Below are 26,971 nucleotides of genomic sequence, written 5' to 3' on the forward strand. Positions count from 1 at the left end.
GCGGGCGCGCGTCTGTCAGTGACAGCGGGAGGGGAAGGGGGCCGGAGAAGGTGGCGGCGGCTACTCTTCCGACATGAGGCAGCGGCCGCGGGAGGGCCCGCGGCAGGCGCGGCCGCGGCGGCATCTCTAGCTCGGGCAGAGCCGCCAGGGCGTGGGCGCAGCGTCCGGGCCGGCGACGCGGGAGCCTGACTCTGCCGCAGCCCGCACTGCCGCCCGCGGAGGGGCCCGCGACTCGGCCCCGGGTGTCTTCGGCCCCCGGACGGGGGTGCGGCACGCTCGGCTGTGGGCAGCAGGCCCCGCTAGACTGGCTGCTCCGACGGGGGCCCGCAGGCTCTCAAACTCGGGGGCGGGGGTGCGCCCCCTGCCGCGGCCCGGGTCGGCTGGAGAGCGGGGGCGCGGACGCGGGGTGCTGGCCAGGGTTCGGCTGTGCCCGGAGGGGACGCGGCCAGCGCCGCAGGTCCGGCCCGCGCGCCTTTGACGCACCGGGCGCCGCCGCCGCAGGATGAAGTGCTGTTCGCCGCCGGAGTTGTTTTTACGAAAGAGGCTCGCTGCGCCCGGAGCGCTCAAGGACTGAACTTCCCTCCGAAGCCGCAGTTAGTGGATCGGCGCAGAGGCCGCCAGCGGGAGAGTGCGCCCACGGGTGCGCACCGCGTCTCAGACCCAGGACCCAGGGCGGCGGCGGCGCCGGGACCCCCCCCGAGCACCAGGTCAGTCTTGAGCGGTTCTCAGCCGCCTCAGAGGTGGGACGGTGGGGCAGTAACTAGCCTTTACCGGCAGTTTTGTGAGTATGTAGTAGTACCTTCCCAAGTCGCTCACCGGAGCCCGCATTCGACACAAGCACAGGTCGCGTGTTCCTCGAGTGTCTGTGTAGCGAGGCGGCTCTGACTCTCGTCCTTTTTGCCCGCAGGTACCCCTGATCCGGCCGGGAAGATTTCGAGAGCTTGGCAACATGGCTTCCCCGCCCCACCAGCAGCTGCTGCATCACCACAGCACCGAGGTGAGCTGCGACTCCAGCGGAGACAGCAATAGTGTAAGGGTCAAGATCAACCCCAAGCAGCTGTCCTCTAACAGCCACCCCAAGCACTGCAAGTACAGCATCTCTTCCAGCTGTAGCAGCTCTGGGGACTCCGGGGGTCTTCCTCGGAGGGTGGGGGGCAGAAGTCGCCTGCGCAGGCAGAGGAAGCTGCCCCAGCTGTTTGAGAGGGCGTCCAGCCGCTGGTGGGATCCCAAGTTCGACTCAGTGAACCTAGAGGAGGCCTGCCTGGAGCGCTGCTTCCCGCAGACCCAGCGCCGCTTCCGGTATGCACTCTTCTACGTGGGCTTTGCCTGCCTTCTCTGGAGCATCTATTTCGCTGTCCACATGAAGTCCAAACTGATTGTCATGGTGGTCCCCCCTCTGTGCTTCCTGGTGGTGTGCGTGGGCTTTTTTCTATTTACCTTCACCAAGCTGTACACCCGCCGTTACACGTGGACCTCACTGGTTCTCACCCTGATGGTATTTGCCTTGACACTGGCTGCGCAGTTTCAGGTTTTAACGCCTCTTTCAGGACGCATTGACAGCTCCAATCATACTCCCACAGCCAGGCCCACAGACTTTTGCCTATCTCAAGTGGGAAGCTTTTCCATGTGTATCGAAGTGCTCTTTTTGCTCTACACCGTCATGCACTTACCTTTGTACTTGAGCTTATTTTTGGGGGTGGCGTATTCCGTTCTTTTTGAGACCTTGGGCTATCATTTCCGAGATGAAGACTGCTTCCCCTCTCCTGAAGCACGAGCCCTGCACTGGGAATTGCTGAGCCGGGCCCTGCTTCACATCTGCATTCATGCCATCGGGATCCACCTATTTGTCATGTCTCAAGTGAGGTCTAGGAGCACCTTCCTTAAGGTGGGACAATCCATCATGCACGGAAAAGATCTAGAGGTAGAAAAAGCCCTCAAAGAGAGGATGATTCATTCTGTAATGCCAAGAATTATTGCAGATGACTTAATGAAACAGGGGGATGAAGAGAGCGAGAATTCTGTCAAGAGGCATGCCACTTCCAGCCCCAAAAACAGGAAGAAAAAGTCCTCCATACAAAAAGCTCCAATAGCATTCCGCCCTTTTAAGATGCAACAGATCGAAGAAGTCAGTATTTTATTTGCAGATATTGTGGGCTTCACCAAGATGAGTGCCAACAAGTCTGCTCATGCCCTGGTGGGTCTCCTCAATGACCTTTTTGGTCGCTTTGACCGGCTTTGTGAGGAGACCAAATGTGAGAAGATCAGTACTCTGGGTGACTGTTATTATTGTGTGGCAGGGTGTCCTGAGCCCCGAGCAGACCATGCCTACTGCTGTATCGAAATGGGCTTAGGCATGATAAAAGCCATTGAACAGTTCTGCCAGGAGAAGAAAGAGATGGTGAACATGCGAGTCGGGGTTCACACAGGCACTGTGTTGTGTGGCATCTTGGGCATGAGGAGGTTTAAATTTGATGTGTGGTCCAATGATGTAAACTTGGCAAATCTCATGGAGCAGCTGGGAGTGGCTGGTAAAGTTCACATTTCTGAGGCCACTGCAAAATACTTAGATGACCGGTACGAAATGGAAGATGGGAAAGTTATTGAACGCCTTGGCCAGAGTGTGGTTGCCGACCAATTGAAAGGTACATGCATTTCTTTGCTTCATTATTTCTGTCCTCTATGCCTTGTGTATTAAAATTAAAAAAAAAAATCTCTTTGCAGCATCAGTGTATAGGGCAGCTCAGGATACCTGACCATGTGGGAATCTCAAGATCAGTGTAATTTTTTTTTCCTCTAGGGACTCAAATATCACAGATGTAATCATACTGCAGTTAAGCACACTGAGATAGTACCGACCTAGGTTAGGCCTTTAGAGGACAAAGATCTTTGAAAATTCATGTATCATCAGTTGACTGCTAACCTTTCAAAATTTTGGATACATGTTCTGTGAATAAAAGGATATTGGAAACTTTCAGCAGCCAGAACTTTTTAGCACTTCAAGAAACTGCCTTTGCATTTCACCTGCTCACCTTTAAATCCCATGCAAATGATTCTGTATCCCTTTGATAGAACTGTGAAGATTAAAATCTTTCTCCTTGCCAGATCTTACTTTGCTTAGTGTTGAAGTTGAGATAGCAGTCAGCTCTGCCCTGTAGGACCTTCAAGAATTAGATGGATTTATATACATCTTAGGGCCCTTTGTCTACATCTCATTTTAAACAATGTTTGTAGTTTTGGCTTTCATCATTCATTGGTCTAATGATGCTTATCATATTTGTCTTACCACATAGACTCCAGCATTTTAGAATGTTGAATTCTAAATTCACAAGCTATCATGTGATTTGAGAGTGAAAAAGGTACCCAAGGAGTTCTTTTGTGCCCTTCCTCTAGTCCCTCAGATCTGTATCTGATTCCTTGTCTCTGATCTTAAACTCCTAATTGTTCTTGATGTTTTCACTGGGCTGACTGGCTGGCTTGCTTACTTATTTATTTACTTACTTATTTATTTGAGACAGGGTCCAGCTATGCAGTTCAGACTGGCCTTGAGGTCACTTTATAGCCTAGGTTGGTCTTGAACTTGCAAGAATCCTCCTGCCTCAGCTTTCTGAGTGCTGGAATTACAGGCGTGTGGCACCATGCCTGGCTTTATTATTTTTAATTTGTATATATGACAATCAAATTTGAGTTGTAGGAAGTGATATATAAGTAAGTGGAGCCAAAAAATAATGAGCCTTAAGTAAATTTGCTACATTCCTTACCCGCTCCTCACAAAGTTTAAACTAAAAATCTTCCAGATTGAAGGGAACATTTATTTTAAAAGTATGTAGAGAACATGACATTGGTTTTTAAAAGCCTATATTTGTAAGGCTGTATTGTGTTTTGTGGTGCCCACATGCTGCATAATTACACAGTTAAAAGCCCTGGAAGAGGGAATCCTCAGAAGGAGAAGTAATAGTTTAAATCAGACACAGGAGATGTGATAGTTTAAACCAGAGACAGCAAGTGGCTTAGTTAGGGCTTGTATAGGTTGTTGTTGGCCGTGGAATAACAGTGGATGCTCAATGGGCATTTTCTTTCTCTGGCTTGTGATCTGATCTCTCCATGTCATTTATTTATTTGTTATCTGGCAAGAGTGCTTTATTCTCCAGATTTTTCTTTACTGTATTTTATTATTGAAGAATTTATGGATGTAGCAGGAAAATATTTTCACCTGTGTTTTCTCCTGACTTAATTTTAAATGTTGCAGTAGTGGGGCAAGAAATGACATTTTGCAGATCACTTGATAGATAACTGCTGTGACAAGTTTCTTCTGATGAAGAGGCTGGCACCTGCTCCTGGGCCTGAAGGTGTTAGTGGAAGGAGGCATGAATGTAATCCTTCCTTGGTATTTTGGCATCTCTCGGACCTGAGAGTGGCAGGCTCTGTCATCGGGGATTATAAGGATAAATTCCAAGCAGTGGTACACTGCATTATAATAATAATCAGATATATTGGGCCAGTGGACAATGATAGCAGCTTTGTAAGTTGTACTTTGTATGGTATATTACTTGAATTTCACAAATGTAAACAGACAAAATTATAAGGTGGGTAGCACGAGAAAGAATATGGACTTGATTTTCTAGGAAAAGGAAAAGTGACAGACCTTAAGCACAAGGCTTGTGTAATCTGATCCATGGGTTTTGAAAGTTTACTCTTTCAGGGCTGGGGAGATAGCTTGGCAGTCTAAATGCCTGCCTGACAAGTGCAGGGACCCAGGTTTGATCCCTGGTATGGCATCCACAGTACCACATGCTACCGCGCTAGCCCTGGAACCGCGGGCATGCCTTCCCCAGCCACTGAATCCCAGTGCTGGGGAAGCTGAGACAGGAGTATCACTATGAGTCCAAGCTGCTTAGTGAGACCCTGTGCCAAATAAATAAATAAAGGATTTTTTAAAAAATTTAAAGAAAATAGAAAGTTTACTCTTGCAGTTCTAGGGAATGTGGCCTGGAAGGGTATGAGAATGGAGATGAATGAGCTATTTGAGTAAATTCCAGGTGGGGAGTGTTGGCCTGAATGAAGATGATAGCAATAAGAGATGATGGGGCAAGCGTGAGCGGAGTAAGATCAACTTGAGGACACTGTGTCAGACTTAAATGATGACTGGTGGGAAGGCAGGGACTTGATTTTGTGTGCGAGAAAGCCTTTTAAATTTCTAGAATTGATCTGGAGATGGCCTGGAGATGAGAAGGATTAAATTTTTGTTTTTGAGATGGAGTTTCACCATGAAGTTCAGACTGGTCCTGAACTTATTGTGTAGTTTAGGCTGGCCTTGAACTTGTGGCAATCCTCTTTCCTCAACCTTTTAAGTGCTGGGATTACAGCTGTGCACCACCATACACCAGCTTGCTAAAACTGAGATAGTTTGACTTCATTTTGATGTGATTGGAGAATGTGGGGTTAAGTTACAGAATATGAAACAAGCCTGAAATCCTTGGTTTGTTTATTTGTTCATTCATTCATTCAGCAAGATACCCGTTTGTGCTAGGTACAGTTTTATGTTCTGGGGATACAGGAGTGAATAAAACAGAAGAAAATTCCTGCCCTGTCCTCAAAATAAGAAACAGGAATTTTGATTTAATATTTGGCATTCTCATTGAGGAGTTCACATAGTAGCATTAATGGGAGAGTCCAACAGGAAGTAAAATATAACATTTGTTTTATGTTCAATTCTTTTTTTTTTTTTTAGACAGAGTTTCAAGGCTGGCCTTAAACTATGATCCTCCTGTCTCATCCTCCTGAGTGCTGGGATTACAGGCATGCCCCAGAATGCCCAGCTTTGTATTCAATTCGAAGGGAATAATATAAAGTATTGAGTGGGGGGGGGTGTTAGTGACTCTGTGTGTGTGTGTGTGTGTAATGTAGGAGAGGCAGTTACTGATAGAGAATATTGAAGGAATTTTCAGCACAGGGCTAGAATTTTGGAAATGACACACAAATTCATTAAAGAAAAGGAGAAATGTGAGTGATGGGAAGGAAGGCCCTCTGACAGCATTTGGGATGAACCTTGATGCCCAAGTGGGCTGGCTTTGGGCTGCAACCAGAAAGATGAAGAGTATTATGTAGAGTTACTGGTTTTTCCTGTCATAGATGTAGAGTCACAGGGACAGAAAGTGAAACTCTTAGAAAACATCTGCATCCATCTTCTCCTCCTGAGTAAATACCAAGAAGATAGCATCAAGATGCTCAGTCCCTCCCAGTCAACACTAGCCACTATATCCTTGTGAAAAGAATGTCAGGTAGAGATTGAATTGTTAGATGTAGAGATTAAAGAAAGCCTTTTACCATGGCCAGACTTTATCCTTGTGGTGTTCCTAGGAAGAGATCCATGGATGTGTGTTTGGACTGTCCCTTTTAACTGCCTTTGTGACCAAAACTTTTTTCTTTGCTGATAGGTGACTCTTAGAAGGACTCATTCTTGGCCCCTGTCTGTTTGGAGAGAGCCACTCTGCTCTTCATCCTTTGCCAGCACCTGTCCCACACTGGAAGTCTGGGCTTCCTAATGTCCCATAAGCATGAGCCTGTCAGCTGACAGCTAAAAGCCCTAGCCAGGTGCAGTTTTTGCTGCCACTACATGTGCAGGTGCTTCACTTGCTCCCTTTGAAAGCATAGATGGCTCATCCCCATCTAAGCATGTAATCTTTGTGACTATGACACCAACTCTTTAGCTGACAGCTCTGCCTCTTTTCTTGGAAATTATGCTTACCTGCTATTATAGTTTAGGTCCAAAATGTTCCCTGAAAGTCTCATGTGTTCAGACGTGGGGCCTTTCGAAGGTGTTTAGGTCATTTGGGCTTTAACTTCATCTGTGGATTAATCCATCAGTGAGATCATAATTTGATGGCATTATTAGGAAGTAATAGAAATTTAATGGGCAGGGCCTAGTAGAAGGGAGGGGCCAGGGGGTGTGTCTTTTGGGGACTATATCTTCTCTCTGGCCCCTTCCTCTCTGGCTCTGTCTCCGCTTTGCAGATGCAGTGAAATGAGCAACTTTCCTCTGCCATACCCTTCTGATATTTCTGTCTCACCAATGGTCTAAAAGTAATGGAGCTGGCTGATCATGGGCTGAAACTGGGAGCCCAAGTAAATCTTTCTTCCCTTAAGTTCCTTTTTTAAAGGTACTTGATCATAGTGTTGGAAATCTGACTAACACACCTGAATTCTTGAATGAGATCTCATATATATTGTAACAGCCCCTTGGGCAGCAAGTGGTGGAGGTAAGATGAAGCAGAAGATGTGGCTTGTCAACTGGTATGGGAGACAACTACCACCTGTGGAGTAGATGCTCAAGTAGCCCTTTTTTCAGGCTTTTTGGGATCAAATTACGTGGCTTTGAGTAAGTTGCACACAGCTGTTAATTCTAAAGACAAGTTTCAGGGTAGAATTAACCTTTGGGAGAGAAAGTTAAAGATGTGGGGGTTTTTTGGCTTGCTGGTAAAAGGCAAAAGAAAGGAAGATAATCTTTTCAGGTTGAATCACTAATAAAGGGAAAAATTAATAAGGACTAAATAAAGCAAGTTGTTTCAAGATTCTGATTTGCTAATAAACTTGGTACAAATAATGATGCTTCTACTTACTGATTAGAGTTGCCTATTTTGTCATCAAAGAATGATTTTGGAAAAAACATTGAATTTTCCACATATGGGTACATGAGTACATAGAAGGCTCTGTGTGCCTGTCGGTTGGTGATCTCGATGTGGGTATTTCCATTGAGATTCCAATGTTGTATGAGTATGATTATCATTAGAACTGTGCATGTCCCCTTTCCTAGTGATGGTAGGAAGCTGCTGAACACTGAAAGAGCTAGACTGAGTGCCATGTGGCTCATTTGTTTCTGGTTACTATTTATACTTTGCACAGGACAAACCTAAAGTCCTTCTCCAACAGGATCTAGTATCACTGATGAGGATTTTGTAAAGGAATGAGAGTTTTTAAAACAGGATGTGACACCGTGACATGTGAACTGTAGACTCAACAGCTCAGATGTTGCTCAGAACAGAGGGGAAGCACTGCGCCACATTAGAGGGAGCCTTTACCTCAGTGATGGCCAGGCCTGCCCGGGGGAAGGGAGGTGTCTCTTCTAGGAAGACAGGAGAAGGCGATGATATTGTTAGTCTGCTCTTACAAATCAGATTTTTATTGCATTTCTCCAATATTTTCCAAGCATTGTACTGGTAAAAAGAGCTCTACATCCTCTATATGGAATTAAGTGGAGAAACTCAGTCTCTTGGAATAGGCAGGAACATTGATCCCTACCCCCGAGGCTGGTGGTGGCCATCCAGGCTGAAGCAGTCAAGGCAGTGATAGTGGGGGCAGCAGTCTTGGCACAGAGGGTCGAGAGCTGGGGAACAAGAGTAGATTTGAGACTGGGCCCAAGTCATAGTGCTGTGGAAGGCTTTTGAACCTTTGATTAAGTGGCAGTTCTCAGGACACTTTTGTATTCCCAAAAATTACTGGGGACACTAAAGAATTTTTGTTTAAAGTACCGATATTTACCATATCAGAAACTGAAACAAACTGAGAAGTTTAAACAAATATTTTAACTTATTTCAAAATAAAGCAAATCTATTGCACCCATCTCATATTGATAAAAACATTTTAATAAAAATAACTTTCAAAAAAATTATATTTATTTATTTTTTTATTTACTTTTATGTATTTGATACAGGGTCTCACTATGCAGCTCAATTTGTGGTGATCCTCTGTTTTCAGCCTCTCCAGTACTGGGATTACCGGTGTGTGCCACTAGGCCCAGACTTCAAAAAGTAATTATATTTAAAAAGTAACTATTAAAAAGAAATTTGCTGGTCATTGTGGCACACACCTGTAATCCCAGCACTTGGGAGGCTGAGGTAGGATGATTGCCCTGAATTTGAGGCCAGCCTGGGCTACAGAGTGAGTTCAGGGTCAGCTTGAACTATACAGAGAGACCCTGTCTCAAAAAAACCTGAAACAACAGCAACAAAAAACAAACAAACAAATATCCTAAACAAAACAGAAGAAATTTGATGAGAAGAAGGATACCACTTTATGTTTTTGCAAGCCTATTTAATGTGTGGATCACTCAAAAATGAAATTCAATCAAAAATGAAATTTTAAACAAATTGTACAGTAAACACACATAACACAAACCAACCATTTTAACCACTTTTAGGTCAGCTGGATTTTATCTGCTTTTATATTCAATGTACTTGTGGGTGTTAAGGATGTGTAGCAGATCTGGCTTTATACAGATGTGTGGTTGGAAAGTGAAGGAGCATTTTAGTAGCCTTTTAGATACTTCTAAGTATTTTCTTAAAGGTTAAAGTGGTAGTTCCTTAAAAGTTACTTGTAAGTTACTGAAAGCCTATTATCAGTTATTTGTATGCTGTTCTGTTACAGCCCATTGGATTTTTTTTAATAGATCTGCTTCCCAGGTATCAGTTTATAATTTTATGTATTGGTAATTTTGATTTTTTTTAGTTATGCAGATTTTTTTAAGTGCTGACATCAGGAAAGCCTCAAAATACTAGGTAGATGCCAATTTTCTAGTGACTGATAGATGTTTTCCAAAATTCTAGTTTTGATTTGAGTTTTAATCATTGTCAACAATTATAGTCGATTGTTTTCCTTGATATGACAGGCTCATTTCATTTATTTTCCCGGAGTAGTCTGCCACTACTCAAGTGACAAATGACTATCATTTGTCTGTAGATCAAGTATGTATAATATCCTATGAAAAACTCACTATTCCAGCAGTTGCACTGCTGGTTTACCTGTTAGGTGCATGACTCTTATTCTTTTTTTTTTTTTTTTTTTTTTTTTTGGTGGAACCGGGGATTGAACTCAGGCCCTTGCGCTTGCCAGGGAAGCACTTATTCCACTAAGCCACTTCCCTGGCTCCTAACTCTTATTCTTATGTGGAACACAAGTACTGTAGACCTGGTTCACATTTATCACACAGATTATTAAATACACATGTACTCAAAGTTGAGATTTAGCATAGTCATTAAATTTTACTGCTTTGTCAAGAATATTCTTCAGTGAGTCTGTTTTCTTTTACAAGTGTGCAGTGGTCAAGAATGTACAGTGAGAAAAAGCAAAACAAAAAAGAATATATAGTGATACTGAACATAGCTTGGTACTTCCACCTTGTTTGGTGGTAGAGTGTTAGCAGTTTTTTCCATTGTAGCCTTTTCTTTTTTTTAGTACTTGTTTGGCATATGTAATGAATACATTCATCATTAGGACTTGGTACATATACCTATTGCATCTTAGTCCTTTTTATTTCCTATTCTGTTTCCTACCCTCCCCTTTTCCTCTCTTTGTACCTAGGTCCTCTTTGCATCATTACTATGAATTTCCAGACTGAAAAGGGCAAAAATGTCTAAACATTAATATGAAAATAGTTTTGACCTCACAGAGGTCTTAGGGTTCCTGGGAGTCCCAGAAACACCACTCTGAGCCTAAGCCATGATCTAGGAAGACAGAGTGTTTTTCTTTATTCCACTTAAACATGCATTGTCTTGAATATGAAACAACTCAAACTGGAATTATGACAGACATGTCACATTTATTGTGGAAATAGCCAGTAACTTTGGTGCATACATTTGTTTTTTCTTATCAAATTCTTAAAATTCCTTTGTGATTCTGCCAAATCTTTGTTGTTGGTGTTCAGGGTTAATGATAAAGAACATCTAATTTCCTTTTAGAGGGTTCACTCTTTGGCAGTATAATTTAGTGATTAGGTGCATGGGTTTGGTTTCTGATGCATTTGAATTAAATTCTTCATTCTGCAATTTCTGAACTGTTGGAGCTGTGACCATTTATAAGAATGATGGAATTAGAGCCGGGCATGGTGGTGCACAGCTATAGTCCTAGTACTTGGGAGGATGAGGCAGGAGGATCGTTGTGAATTCAAAAGCAGTGTGGGCTACAGAGTAATCTCAAGGCCATCCTGAACTGCACAGTGAAACCCTGTCTCAAAAAGACAAAAAAAAAAAAAAAAAAAAAAAAAAAAGATGGAATTTGTGGCAGAGGGTGGTTGAGAGAATCAAATGAATTAACTGAAGCAAAGCACTTATTAGCATGATACATTGATGGTGAATCCCTGGCATGTGTGTAGTTTTTCTTGTAAGACAAAAAATGTTAATGTGTGAGTTGTTCTTTCTAAACTAAAACCTCATTATTTAGTTTTATTTGCACTTTGTTATAAATAAGTGAGCTTGGGGTTGAAGTTTGATACTTGTCTCCAAAAGGTCACTGGATAGTGACTTGGATGCGATAGCCATTGAATCAGTAAGAACCAAATCTTTACGAGGATGAGTCCCATTTTGTACTGCATTGAAGGGTGTTTTTTTTTTTACCCTACATTCCTCTGTGGTGCACATCTTGTATAATGCAGCGCTGAAACCCAGAACACACCAGGGACTATGACTGTGTCAGTTTCTCGAATTAAAATGGGCAGCTGTCCAAATCCACACACTGATAGATTGCCCTGGTTAAACTGTAGCTGTTGAGTTTGGCAATTTCTTTACTGAAAACCCTGGGGGCTGAGTCAGTATTGTTGTGTTGCTTCAGGTGCCCAGAGCTTTGAAGCACTTGGAATGAGGTGGTTCTTGGCAATTGAGGGATTATGGGAAAGTCTTCAGCTTTGTGGCCCTGGAGATATTGGCTAAGGCTTAAATGAGAGTAGTTATTCTACTGTAAACTCATTTATTTGTTCACTAAATATTGAATGAGTTTATACTATTTGAAGGGCCTGGACAAGGGCCTGGAAGCAGAGTTGTAGTCCTTGTCCTGTAGGAGCGTATAATCTAGAAAGGTGAGGAGACATTAATGAAATAATCACCTAAGCAAATAATAAATGGATTACATTATGGATAAGTCTGGGAGGTAAGGATGCTTATTTTCTCCATTTTATAAGTGAGGGAAGTAAGCAAAGAAAGGTCTAGTAATTTGTAATAGGCACTGAACAAGAAAGACCTGCTAAGTGGTGGAGCCAGTATTTTTAAACCCAAAGAACACTAGAATATTACAAAACAGTAGTACCCATCTCACAGAATTGTTGTAAAGATTAAATGTTAAGTACTTTTTTTTCTTTTTAAAGACAAGATCTCTCTGTGTAGTTCAGGCTGACCTTGAACTTGCAGATTCCTCCTGCCTCAGCTTCCTAGATGCTGGGCTATAGCACTACACCAGACCACTTAGAAAAGTACATGGCAGGGCTGGGGAGATGGCTCCATGGAATAAGCACTTCCCTGGCAAGCACGAGGGCCTGGGTTCAATACCCAGTTCTGCCAAGAAAAAAAAAGTGTTTAGAAAAGTACATGGCACATAGTAACTTTCGACAGAGAGTAATTTACTGGCTAGTGTCACTGAAAATAGGGGCATTTTAAAAAAAAAAATTTATTAGCAGCAGCAACAGGCATAATAGGCCTTACCTTTCTCAAGTTCTTTCTAGTTCATAGAAGACTCTCATGTATGTTATTAACCCATTATAGGTATCTTACATTTGACACCCAAATTGTCCCATTTTGGGCTCATGGGTTTTCTTTTCTTTTCTTTTTTTTTTTCTTTTTTTTGTGGAACTGGGAATTGAACTCAGGTCCTTGCGCCTGCCAGGGAAGGGCTTACTCCACTGAGCCATCTCCCCAGCCCTCATGGGTTTTCTTGTAAGTTGACCCCTGAGTGCTTTCCTATGACCCTCATAGCTTCTGATGGCTTTTGTTCTGAGTTAGTAGCATATTTAAGGAGGAGAGAAATTATAGGTGTTGAAATCCTTGTTAATTCTGTTTCTGATGTGTTTATTCAAAGAGACTGAGTTAAAGTTTACTTTCTGTTTTGAAAAGAAAATTAATAGCATATACGTGTTTATATGAAGAAATAAATCACATAAGAAACACTGTTGACATCTTCAAGTTCTTCAGGAGCTTTAATTTGCATTTTTACAATTGGCAATTATAAAGCAATGCAGCCAGGTAGCTTTCTGCAAATACCTTTTGAGGAGCAGGTGCCTGTGATTGTAGGTAAATAGTGATTAAAAAAACCCAAAATACCAAAACATAAAGTGAAAGAAACCCCACATCAAAATGTAGATGACCTACTTGCGGATTAAGGAGTACCCTTGGCCCAGCAAGTTCATTTTCAGAACACTTATGGAAGGTCGCAGAAGGTCCAACTTGAGGCATTCACTGAATCTTGCTTTGAACAGTGACTCCTGAAACGAAGGGCCAGCCACTGTCCTTTACGAGTCTTGTGTGTTTAACTGACTTTGTTTATGATTTTTTATTTTTATTTTTTATTTTTTTTGTGGAATCGGGGATTGAACTCAGGCCCTTGCACTTGCCAGGTAAGCGCTTATTCTACTGAGCCATCTCCTGGCCCCTGTTTATGATTTTTTAAAAAAAAATTTAAATTATTTATTTATTTATTTATTTGGTACAGGGTCTTGCCATGCAACTCAGACTCATAATGATGCTCTTGTGTCAGCCTCCCCAGTGCTAGGATTATAAGTGTGCTTTACCACACCTGGTTTTGGTGACTGGAACAGCGTACCTGGGATTCTGAGGCCGGCAACGCGTAGGGTACCAGGGATTGAATCTGGGTCCTTGTGCTTGCCAGACAGACATATAGACTGCTGAGCTATCTCCCCAACCCTGTTTTATCATTTTTCTCCACTACATTGTAAAGTGTTTGGAAAGCAGGAATTCATATTTTATGTACTGCTCTATTCCTAGTGACAGGAATATAGCCTGGTGTATAGTAGATACCAAATAATACAGATGCCCTTTTTTATCTGTGGGTTTTACATCTGTGATTTCAATCAAATATAGATGTACAATTTCAGAAAGTATATCTGTACTGAATATATACATAGTCTTTTCTTGTCCTTATTTCATCAATATAGTAGCAATTTATATAGCATTATGTATTGTAAGTAATCTGAAGATGATTTATAGTATACAGGGAGATATGCATAGGTTATATACAAATATTATGCTATTTTACATAAGAGAGAACAGCACCAATAGATACTGGTTTCCATGGAGGGTTCTAAAACCAATCACCTATGAATACTAAGTGAATCAGTGAATATTACTATTCACATTTCATATACAGGGACTCTGTTATGTGTGAGTCAACACCGCAAACATCTGCATAGAACAAACTAGAATGTGAGGACAGGTCACAAAGCTTTACTAGGAATGATCGACTGGTTAGTTGAATAGAGACTGTGGGTAGAGTCTTTAATTTTTTTTTTTTTTTTTTTGGTGGAATCTGGGATTGAACTCAGACCCTTGCGCTTGCCAGGGAAGTGCTTATTCTACTGAGCCATCTCCCCGGCCCCCGGAGGTAGAGTCTTGAAAGGAGCTAGAGAAAGCATGGTTTAAAAAAAAGTTAAAGGGCTGGGGAGATAGATGAACAGTCTAAGACTGTCTGTCAAGCTCAAGGACCTGGGTTCGATTTCTGGTGCCATGCCAGAAACCGGGTATGGTGGCACACGCCTGTAATCCCAGCACTGGGGAGGCTGACACAGGAGGATCACTAGGAGTCTGAGCTGCATAGTGAGGCCCTGTACCCATTAATTAATTAACTAAAAAGATAAAAAGAGTTAAAAATTCTGTCCAGCACACAGTGCCTGGGATGTGAAATGAGCCCTTGAATGCCCGAATGCTGTGATGAAGGGAGGGTAGGTAACAGGGGCTCTACAGCAGCAAAGTGTAGGATTGAAAGCCTGAGTGCTTATTTAGGGCCCAGAAAATGTGGGGTTGAATGGCTTAGTTTAGGCTATTATTTTTAAGCTGTTTAAAATAGGAGATTTCAAGAAGTGTATTTATCTTTAATAATACTGTAGCTCTTGATAATTCTTACTTGATTATCATTTATGCACATGAAAAGCCAACATACCCTTTTTTGGCGAAGCTCCAGGATAGTCTTTGTGCATAATTTCCAGGATTTTTATGTAATGCTATTACATTCTGTTCAGAGAAAAATGTAGTACAGAAAGCAGCTTTCAAATCATTATTATTATTTTTTTTCATGTTTGAGTAGTTTGGGAAATGTTAACTTCATGTTTTAGTGGTTTAGTATGGAGAGAGGAAGAAAATCCACAGGCATGTATTTTATTTTGTTGTATATGGATGGATATTAAAACTCAGTATACAATTAAGGCTGTGACATTTTAAGTAAATGGGAGTTTTGCATATTGACTTAGTTTTACCCTATTGTGCTATTATGTGAGGTGTGGTTTACATTTCTTTTTACATATCTTCATAACTGAGTTTTTTTCTTCTTCTTCTTATGGTCATTAATATTTGTTGTTTTATAAATGAGCTGTCCAGAAAGTAAGTGGGGAGTTAAGTTTTGGAAAGGAAAGCTGGTGGCGATATAGCTCATTGGCACAATGCCTGCCTTGTAAGCACAAGGTCCTGAGTTCAATTCCCAGTACGAAAAACAAAACAAAAACAAAGTTGCTAAAAGGAAAGCAGTATTATAGAGGTTTTCTCTGTATCTTACTTGTAAAAATGATTTGTTTTCATACATTAGCTTTCTATCATAAAGTTTACTTTTTTTCCATCAGGTTTCTGCTTCTGCTTAATCTTGCTGGTTCTGTTTTCTCCTAGTTGTAAAATGTAAACTTTAAACAAGATCCTGTTCTCTAAAATTAGCTGAGATTCTCTTATGACTGGGAAATAGTACTTTTCTTAATATGAAGAAGTGGTTTCTTTTTTATCCATTTGTTTAAACCATGAACCCTTATTTAGACAAATTTAGCATAGAGAAACTAAGATTTACAGAACCACTAAACTGCAGGGTATGTGTGAGATTCTTAACTTTATGAAGGGTTCTTTACTTCCTTTAAATATAAATAAGATTAAATTCTAGAAATATAATTTATACATGGTTTTCAGAATCACATTTGTTCTATAAGGCAGGATATCACTAGAGGAACCCTGCTTAGTTTTGAAAGTTTGAAAAACACTTTTTAAATGACTTTAAGAAGAAATTGCAAGTGAATAAATTTGTTTAAAAATATACTTCAGTCCCTATCTGAACATTATATTACAGAGGGATTGCAAGGTTAGTTGCCAGTAAAATGAATTTCATGATGTTGGCAAGTTTTTCACCAAAAGGACTGAACAAATAAATACTGGACTAATAATGTTCTTAGCAAGTGTTCTGTTAGTACTGTTCCTGGTGGTGAGGTCCTGGGTCTGCCTACCATCCACCTATGTGAAGTGCTGGGGACTTGCTGCCTCTCTGGAGGGCCCCAAACTAACTTGGAACCTTTGAATATTTTAAAGATTCTGAGATTTTGCATGATTTTCTCTTTATGTTCTCTTCACTGTCATCACTGATTCACATTTGATTCCCTGTCATTTCCTTGGTGGAGAAGGGGAGAGGGAACCCAAGACCTGTATGTTCCACTGAGTTGTCTATACTCTCAGCCCTCATTTTCATTTTCTTTGTTCCAAAGTATTTTTCCCTACATCTCTGAGTTTCTGTGTTCACTTTTCCTCCTTTCTGCTCAAATAATGAAGGGCACATAAAAACCTTTGCTCTGAGAGACTTGTGGGTGGCTGAAAAGGTATCCAGGCTTTATCTGGCAAGTTGGGTTAGATGTCTATTGTCTTCAGTTCATTTTCTGCTTTTATAGTACTTTGCATGTGGTCTTTTTTCTTCAAGGGATTTCTTAAGGAAGAGCAAAGAAAATTCATGGCCAATGAATATGACATTTACTGTGGTTTGCAGAACTAGAGAAATAAGAAAGGAAACACTCTAGTTGGTTCTGAAAGATGGTGTTGTCACTGGGCACCTGTGTTATCCGACCTGCCCTGCAGGAGAATTTCACAAAGGCTCAAGTTTTGAAGCTCTAGCTTCCCTGAAAGAAACTGTTATCCAGAGTTTGCCTGTTTTTCAAGGACTAAGTGGCTAACTTGGTGTGCACATAATTGCAGGAGTTTAAAAGCTTTCAGGATTACCACACAAACAAGGCATTTCAAAGGGCTTTCCTTGTTTGCCACACACAGTTCCCAGTAAAATGCTCAGGTGAAATAATGGGGCAGAGATGGTGGTTGGGAAGTGGAACTTTGTTGCTGGCTCCAGAAAAGAAATTGTGAGCATGGACATTTTGAGAGCTGACAGTTCTAGGATAGCAACTTTGTGTCTCTGCCATTTGGAGTTCAAGTGGAAATGTTTGCTTTCATAGCTCTAGTCATGCTGTTTCTTTATTTAGTAGCTATTATATTTCCAATTCCATATACACCTTTGGCGGTACTCCAGCATGCACTTTCTGTCTCTTCCAGTAGCATTGCCTATAGTGCACGGCACTTTCTTAGCCAAAATATATCAACAAGATTCTTAGCCTGGTTGATTGTTTTAAGCTATTCTTTAATTTGTTTTTTTTTTAAAATAGCAGCTTTTTGGAAATGTAATTCAAATGTCATATAACTCACTCATTTAAAATAAATAGTTCAGGTCAGGTATGGTGTGCATACCTGTAATCCCAGCACTTGGAAGGCTGAATCAGGAGGATACCTGTGAGTTTGAGGCTTTCCTGGGCTACATAGTAAAACCCTGTTAAAAAAAAAAAAAGAAAAAAAATATATATATTCCCCCCCAGTGGCTTTTCATAGATTGAGAGAGAGCTGTGCAGCCATCACCACAATTGATTTTAGGACATTTTTATCACCCTAAAAGGAGACTTTGTAGTGGGCAGAAGTCACTTTGCATTTCCTCCAAGCCTCACAGCCTTTGGCAACCGCTGATCTACTTTCTGACTCTGCATTTGTCTGTTTTGGATATTTCATGTAAATGGAATCATTCAGTGTGTCTGGCTTCTTTCACTGAGCATCATGATTTCAGGGTTCATCCACACTGTAATGTGTATATGTGTTTTATTCCTTTTTACGGTCATCCATTGTGTGGATAGACCATAGTTTATTTATTCATTCATTAACTGATGGGAAAGGTATTAAAAAAAATCTATAGTTGGGCTTGAGAGATAGCTCCATGGTCTAAGTGCCTGCCTGACAAGTGCAAGCACCCGGGTTTGAACCCCGGTACCACAGGCTGTGCTGCCTCGGAACCCTGATGTGCCATGACAGCCCTAAAACTGGACATGGTGGTGTGCACTTGTAATCCCAGCACTGGGGAGGCTGAGGGAGGAGGAACTGTATGAATCCGAGCTGTGTAGTGATACCCTGTACCAAATAAGAAAGAAAGAAAGATTTAAAAAAATTTTAAAATCTATAATTAAGATGATTGCTTGAAAATAATTGAAATAATTAAAAATTTTATTATTTAATGATATATCTTGATTAAAATTTACCTATTCCATTTTCACTAGTGTTTATACATTTTCCTCAAAGGCATGATTAATTGAGATTTAGTACTGAATTATCATTTGATATAAATATTTCATATAACCAATTTAGTTTCTTTTCCTAACAGCTCATCTCTTTTCTAGGCTTGTTCTAGGCTGATTAAATTTGCTGATCCTTTTTCTTTTTCTCAGTCAGTTCCTTAATAGAGGGCTTTAGTGGAATCATATGATTGAATATGAAACCAACCTCATTTGATATGTTGCTAGATATAAATACCAATCGAAGTAAGTCTTTCTGGATGGTTGAGTTTTCTGAAGAGCTAAAGATTTTTGCTGTTAAGTCAATCAGAAATTTTTCTGTTTTAACCAGTTTAAACTTTTGGTTTCATGATTCTATAATATATGAAACTCCTAGTTTCATAAAAAATGACATGCCAACTAAAATGTAATTTTCTTAATTACATTTTTATTTTTAGTATTTGTTACTTGGCTTTTACTAATATAGCAATTTCTTATAAAAATAGAATTTTTTCTTTGCTTTAACATATTCATGATGGGGCTGTAATTCATGTGTTTCACTGCCCTGTGACTTGAATGACCAGTTTTACAAACAGATCTAGTCACATTTACTGGTCTTTTTACTAATAAAATTGATAAAAAGCCACCCGATGGGACAGTCATGCATGTAACACTGGTGGTTCAGGCAGTGGGAACATAATTAAACCAAGATTGCTATTTACCTATTCTTATATGCTATAAAATAAATTTTCTGGTTGCTTTCTTGATATTACCTTATGTAATATAGCTTTCCAGTAACAGATTTGCTTCTGGTTTTTACTTTATTTTTCTTTATGTAACATTTTGCAACATTATCAGCTATATTCTGAATAAATCAGGTTGTAAGATGTGTGAGTTCAGGATGAGTAAGATGTTATTACAGTTATTTTTAGCTTAATTTTAAGGGAGAGGAGGAGAAAGAAAATTATAGTCAAGTTTGTGTTTTAGGAAATTTAGCATGATTCCCATAAAACCAGAGAATAGATTTCTTTTGCATATTTTGAGATACACAAGAATGATAGATTAGATTTCATAATTGATAATTAAATAGAATTAATAATTAATTTCATAACTAGTTGTATTATAAAACTGAAGTATAAATGTTAAGGAAACACCTGGAAAACTATAGAAACTATTGTGTATGTATAGCTGTTTTACGTTTTCTACTACATTGTCACAGAAGAACTGGCCATATTTCTGCCTCTTTGCTTTAAAGTGAGAGTGTGTATATAGATTTGTTTTTCAAAAACTTAGTAATCTGGCACTCAGTAGCACTAAATCAGGACTAGTTTGTTATGGTTCAAGAAGGTTGGTTCTTACTGAAAGGCATTATGATGTATTTATGAGAGTGATCTCATTTAATTTTGGGCAAAGGATTGAATCCAGCTCTGTTGTCAGTGTGTCAGAGAGGCCTCAGAGAATGCCTGGTGGGGGTTATCAATGTCTTAATTTTCAAAGCAGTCAATATGAGAGAGAGAGAGAGAGAGAGAGAGAGAGAGAGAGAGAGAGAGAAAGAAAGAAAGAAAGAATCAATGGCAGGTAGTGGAACAATGGCAATTTGAATATCTGTTTTCTTTTCAGAGACAGGAGTCTCCCAACCTGAAGAGTTTGGGTTAAAATTAAATGAGATCACTCTCATCAATACATCAGGCACTGGAGAGGTGATTGTGAATGTAGGTTTTTCCCTGCTTCGTTCCCCGCAATGCGTTTTCATTAGCATATATTTTATGTCACCTCATGAGTAGTGCTGTATGGAAATGAGGCCTCAGAGAATGTCAGAAACCTTATACCAGGTACATGTTGGGAAGAGGAAATTTGGTGGGCCCCACTCTGACTTCGAGGAAAGAATAAGAGACCTGCTTTTCCGTCTTTGGAATTCACCTTGTCCTTTATTTGTGTTTCCAAATCTCTGTTGTCAGTGTGGCAGTGTCCAAACTCCTCCCAACCATGACCCCAGGCATGGGGTTGCTTGCTCCCATAGCAGTTCAGAGGCATTGGACAAGGAAAGCTGGATTCAATCCTTTGTCCAAAAACACATACCAGACCCTGGTCACAATCTTGGGACACATGGTGACAAAAGCCCCTACCTCGGGGAATTTACCCTGTAATAAAGGAGACTGCTACAAAACAAATTCACAAGAACCTGGACAGTGTGTTATAGTTAAGCCAACTGTGCAGAAAAATAAAGCAGGATGTGAACTGAGGCACTGAAGCTAGTAATTTCCTATCTTTGGGGTTTGCCCCATAGGAATAAAAAACACTGGGAAAGGGTGACCTTCTCACCCCAGGAGTGGCCCAGGGGGACAGAGTCTTCTTGAGGGGAAGGAAGCACAAAAGGGACTCGCTGCAGAATCAGGGTAAAGGGAATGCCATCAGTGTTGGGACCTGTGAGCACTACAGGAGGAAACGCGAGCATGGTAGGGCTGGCTCCAGGCACACAGGCTCAGGGCAAGAGGGTGGGACACGAAGCCACAAAGCTACTTGGGTTCCTCCTTCTTCTCGGTTGCCTTTTTCTGCTTCTGATGCATGATCTCCAAGTTCCTCTGCTTGCAGGCAGCAGCAGAAAGCCCGTCATCTCCATGCGTTCCCTTAACCGAGTCTCTCTGCTTTTTCATATTCTTCTGGCGGGCTAGCTCACGCTGGTTACCGCGGGTCATGGCGATGGCTGTGGCTCCGGCCTGCCTTCCTTGCGTCCCCTCCTTCCGTCCCATGTTGTGGGCCCGCCCCCTTCTAGATGGTACCCTTGGACAGGGGTAGGCTCTGTGAACTGTCGTGAAAAATTCTCCAATGGCATCTTCCCTTGACTTCATTTACCTCTCAGTCTGAACCTTGGGCCTGAATTTGCTGTTCCTAATTTCTATCATAAGTTCCTCTGATGCTGGCCCACTGCACTGGGTGTCTTATATAGATCCCAAAGTAAAGAATATTTTCAGGATTTGTATTCTGCTACTTTATCCCCCTTACTGCGAGCCTGCAGATTCCAGGTGTTCTGTTGACTTTCAAAATAGTAAGTGAAATTCAAATGATTTAAAATTATTTTAAAATAAACAACTGAGTGACATTAAGTATATTCACAGAGTTGTGCAACTATCACAATTTCAGAGCATTTTCATAACCCCCAACAGAAACATTGTCCCCAGTAAGCAAACATGCTGGATCATCTCAAATGCCAATGTGTAATAACCATTAATCTACTTTCTATCTGTAGGATTCACCTCTTCTGGAATTTTGTATAACTAGAATCACATGATATGTGGCCTCTTATATCTGGTTTCTTTCACTTATTTCAAGTTTTATCACTGCTGTAACATGTTTTAGTGCTTCATTCCTTTCTATGACTGCAGGATTCTTTCTTATTTTTTATTGTATTTATTTATGTATTTGGTACAGGGTCTCACTATGCACTTAGACTCGTGGTGATCCTCCTGTTTTCAGCTTCCGCTGCGCTGGGATTACAGGTGTGCACCACCATGCCTGGACTTATGACTACAGAATTCTGAATGGATAGAACTCTTTTTATTTTCAGTCCATCTTTTCATGGACATTTCAGTTGTTTCCACCATTTGGCCATTATGAATTGTGCTGCCACAAACATTTGTGTGTGAGTTTTTGGGTACATGTATTCAGTTCTTTGGGGTAGAACTGAATACCTAGGAAGGGATCACATGGTAACTTTTTGTTGTTGTTTTTTTTTTTTTTTTTTTTTTGTAGACCAAAAATGTTATTTTTTTTTCAACAAATAATACACTGCATACATTCTTCCCAGTGGTTAATTGCTGTACAAGATGCAGACCTGTGATCCTACTTACAAACACCATTAGAACATATCATTCTATTCATTAAGAGAATGCAACTATATATCTATCCCAACCACTTTGAATACACAGATACAAAATGGACATTCATAGTTATATCCCAATTTTTTTAAGTTCCGTTGTTGAATATTATAGGTGTGTAAACTCAGCAAAATATTCCAAAAGAGTCCAGTAGCCCATAATAGCATTGGGTCCTCTGTTTAACTGGCAATGTCAGAAATTATTGACCTGAGTCCCCCACAGCTCAACCTAACAACATGGCTTTACTTCCTATATTTCATCTTCATACTTTTCTACTGGATGGTTAAGACCAAGGTAAAGCAGGACCTGTGCAACAAGAGTTGTAGCTTTTTGGTCTGAGAAGGTCAGTGAAATGCCCTCAGGATTTATTCTGAGATCCTGTAACTCAGATTGTAGAACCTTTGTCAGTGTCAGCCATGTGGATGAGTCTTGGCCAATGTGCTGTCTGTGAAAGCCTGAGAGAGTGTCTTCTCCCCATGTGACTGTCCCTAGGCACTGTTGTTGTTGTTTTGTTGTTTGACGGAACCAGGGATTGAACTCAGGTCCTTGTACTTGCCAGGCAGGCGCTTATTCTACTGAGCCATCTCCCTGGACCCTACATGGTAACTTTTTGATGAATTCCTTTGTTGCTTTAAAAGGAAGAATTTATAAGAAAAGCCTTGTAGAAAATTGGGAGTTAGATATTTCAGAAAACATCCTGGAAATTTAGATTCAGAACCAAAAAAGAAAGTTTAGAGTCAAGTCAATAATAGATAATTCTAAAAATTATATCATCTTGATTAAAATAATCACTTTGTTCATGATAAATTAGAATATGATTAGGATAAATTACAGTATAAGTTTGATAGTTTAGAGACTTTTATAAAAGCCCAGTTCATCTTGAACTTTTTAAAAAATTTTTTTAATTTTTGTCTTTTTTGAGACAGTTCAGGCTGGCCTTGAGCTCACTTTGTAGCCCAGGCTGGTCTGGAACACTCAATGAACCTCCTGCCTCAGTGTCCTGAGTACTGGAATCATAGACATGTACTACCTTGAACTTCTGAGCTCAAGTGATTCCATCTCATCTTTATTGAGTGCTGGGATTACAGGTGTTCACTCACACCCAGCTAGGGACTTTTTTGTTGTTAAATAAACATATAAGTTTCCACAGTGCCCTTTTAAGCTGACATTGGGTTTGGCCACTTTGGAATTGTGTGTTAGATAAACAGCTGGTATCTAGGGCAAGCTTTAAAAAAAAATACTATTTAAATATTGACTAAAAAAAAAATCCCTAACAACTCTAGGAACTTTCTTGTTCAAATGAATTCAAACTGTCTAAATACAGTGTGGTAAAATTAGGCTTCCCTTCTGCTTCCCATGGGGTTGAGGGAACCCACAGCCCCTTGTGCCCAGCTAAGCCACCTCCTGCTTGCCAGCTGTCCATAGCCAGCAGCATTCCCACACGATTCCTTAATATAGAATGTTTCCAAAAGAAACATTGACTACTAAGAAAGCTTTACTCCCAAACATGGTCACTGGTTCATAGTTCATTTTTGTTTTGTTTTCAAGCAGTTAAAACAAGGAATAATATGTAAACTTGTCATTGTAACTGAGTGTCAGTATGGTTTAGGGTAAAAGAGGAGAAAATGGAGTTTCTAGTCAGCAAAGGACTACAGAACAAGAGGCTGCCCTGGTGCTGACCTCGGCAGGATGCCCCTCTTGGCCAGTGGCATCGTTCTCTGCCCAAGTGTAATTGGTTCCTCTGAATAAGTGCCATCATGAGGCAGCTTGGGGTGGCCCGTGGGACAGCAGGATTATCAGTACTATCATGGAAGATCACCAAGCTGTTGAGCAGCTAGCTCTTAGGCCTGTGGAGTCCCAGTAAGTATCATTTACTGTTTGTTAGGGTATTATTTGATCCTATAGGAAGATAAAAATATTCAGACAGAGGCTAGGGATATAGTTCAGTGGTAGAGTGCTTGCATAATCTACATGAAGCCCTAGGTTTCATCTGTAGCACCACCAAAAAAAAAAAAAAAAAAAAATCATCATTAAAGTGAATTGGGAAGCTCCAAGAGACCAAAGAAGTGCACAGAAAGTAACTGTTCTATAAGGGGACCTATTACTTTGTGGTCAGGCTTCCTTTCTTGTAAAGCCATTTTGCATTCATCCATTGGTTGAGCAGAGTTTCTGAGTAACTACGAAAGATGAGCATATGAAGATGAATAAACTGTAGTCTTTGTCTTAAAATGTCAGAGACTACCCCAAGCATGGCTGGTAGAGACTGAGGATAGTACTGTTGTTGTGGAAAACAGTCTGGAAGCCCCTCACAGAAGGTTAGGCAGAGTTACCATATGACCCAGCAGTTCCACTCCTATGTTCACACTGAGGAGCATTGAAGATATATGTTCTCACGAAAGTGTGTGCACAGATATTCATGGCATCATTGTCCACAACAGCCAAAAAAGTAGAACCCACCTAAATGTCGCTCAGTAGATGAATAGTTAAAACAAAATGTGGTCTGTTCTTATAGGATATAACTTACGTTTAGCCATAGAAAGGAATGAAGCACTGATGTGTTACAACATGATGAACCTTCTAAACATATTATGTGAAAAGCTAGTCATGAGAGGTCATATGTTATTGGATCCCACTTACATGAAATGTCCAGAATAGGTAATCAAAGAGATGGAAAGTAAATTAGGGGTTGCTAGATGTTAGGCTTTGGGAGAATGGGAAATCACTGCTTCATGGGGACAGAATTATCTTTTGGGGATGATAAAAATGTTCTGAGATTGATTGTGGAGATGGTGCACAATACTGTGGATATACTTAAAATCAATGAATTATAGACTTTAAATGAATGAATTACATAGTCTATGAATTATGTTTTAATGGCTCAGCTATAAAAAGAAACCCACATCTACCAGAGTAACATTAACAATTGATTAGAATATATTATAGTACAAGGCCATTTAGATCTAAAAGAAAATAAGATTTGAAATAGAGATTCTATAGATTGTGGGGTGGAGAAAGATGACGTGGTTGATGCCATTGCAATCTCTTGGGAGGGCAGAAGTCCTTGGGAGAATCACCAAGCTTCAAGGACTAGGATTCAGGGGCCAGGGTCACAATTTTTTTTTAATTTATTTTACAGTGTGTGTGTGTGTGTGTGTGTGTGTGTCTCCAACTCAGCCCACCAGTGGGCGGGGCTGGCTGGCATGTGGTACTGGAGGATTGAACCGTGGTCCCTGTGCTTTGCCAAGCTTGTTCCAAGTAGGTGCTTTAGACCACTGAGCCATCTCTCCAGCCCAGGGTCACAATTTTGGAGATTCAGAGTCTTTATGTCTGTCAGTATTCAGAGTTATGCAATTCAGGAGAACTGATTTATGCTGATCATGAGACTGATCTATAAACCAGATGCCAATGTACTGTATCAGGTTAACTTGAAGAATAGGATGTTCTTTTCCAGTAATAACAGTATTCTTATCTGTTACCCATGGCACTTCTGTGATATCAAGGTATCTGGGAGCTAATTAGTAGTGATATGATTGCTTAAGGAATGCACTGCCTGAGCAAAGGGTCTTGTTTTATTTGCCACAGAGAAATCATAGTCTTATCAGGGATAAATACAGGCAAGATGGCTTCAAACCAGCAGTGTGGAGTGAAGGTCATCAACTGTTGGAGTGTAGGGCAAAGAGAAAGAATAGGATAGGGCTGATCAGGCTAGAACTTGGGGCTTGAAGGAAGAGAGGCAGATTCATTGGGGGAGAATAAGGAGACATGAGAAGGGCCCCTTCAGAAATGGTGCAGCATGTTACAGAGAATTTATTATTTATTTATTTATTTATTTGGTACAGGGTCTTGCTATGCAGTTTTGGACTTGAGGTGATCCTCCTGTCTCAGCCTCCCCAGCGCTGGGATTACAGGTGTGTGTCACCATGCCCAGTTTCACCCCTGGGTTCCTGGGCTGTCACAGCATGCAGTACCAGGGACTGAATCCAGATCATTGTGCTAGCCAGGCAAGTGCTTAGACCCCTGAGCTATCTCCCTAGCCTCCAGAAAATTTATCTTATTCATGTTACATAGAGGTCTGGTCATTGAGATTAGAACATTAGGAGGTGACCTCAACATGGAATCAGTGTGGAGATGCTAAAGAAGAGGCTTGGCAATATTATCCACCTCAGAGATATAGAGAAATAATGAAGATGAGTCTTCATGTTTGGTTACTAACTAGACAGATAGGCATGGAGAGAGATTTGGGCTGAGTGGTTGAGCGATTACAGCAGGTAGATAAGCATTAAGTAAGACAGGCACCAGTGGTTACTAACAACCCACTTGAGAAAGGATCATTGAGGATTGGTTGGGTAGACTTGGTACATCTGGCCTGGAAATCTTTTTTGGTGACCTGATATCTTAAGTGAGCTATTGTGAGGAAGACACAGAGTTACCCCTCCAAGCTTTATCCTGCCACCATGGTGAGTCTGTATTTTCAGATTCCCCCTGTCACTTCCTGGTCATATTTGTAAACATAACCAATCACTATTTTAACAAGCTAATGGTACTGTTTTTATGTTTTATGATAACATAAAATTGTTTTTAATGTATTTTTGGTGTGGTAAATGATGTTGGGGCTATTTTTTAAACAGTCTTTAAAAATGGAAATAACAATGGATAAGATCTTTTTTTTTGCTTTTATTTTCATTTTTTTTGATAACAATAAAATTCTTCATAGGAAAATTTGCATGGGTTT

The 26,971-nt window shown here is 40.7% G+C and overlaps 1 protein-coding gene and 1 pseudogene across 2 annotated transcripts in view; one reads left to right on the forward strand and one right to left on the reverse strand.

Moving 5' to 3' along the window:
• Positions 1-36: 36 nt before the first annotated feature.
• Adcy9 (adenylate cyclase 9) overlaps positions 37-26,971 on the forward strand; it is a 142,833-nt gene continuing 115,898 nt past the window's right edge. For both annotated transcript variants that reach the window (XM_023711479.1, XM_023711480.1), the window contains exons 1-2: positions 37-707; positions 908-2,642. In XM_023711479.1, coding sequence (XP_023567247.1) covers positions 950-2,642 — 1,693 coding nt within the window. In that variant the 5' untranslated portion in view covers positions 37-707; positions 908-949. The remainder of the gene's footprint in view (positions 708-907; positions 2,643-26,971) is intronic.
• Positions 20,881-21,094, reverse strand: LOC101572749 (annotated as a pseudogene).

The sequence above is a fragment of the Octodon degus genome, unplaced genomic scaffold (assembly GCF_000260255.1).
Source record: "Octodon degus isolate 3935 unplaced genomic scaffold, OctDeg1.0 scaffold00021, whole genome shotgun sequence".
Classification (NCBI taxonomy): Eukaryota; Metazoa; Chordata; class Mammalia; order Rodentia; family Octodontidae; genus Octodon; species Octodon degus.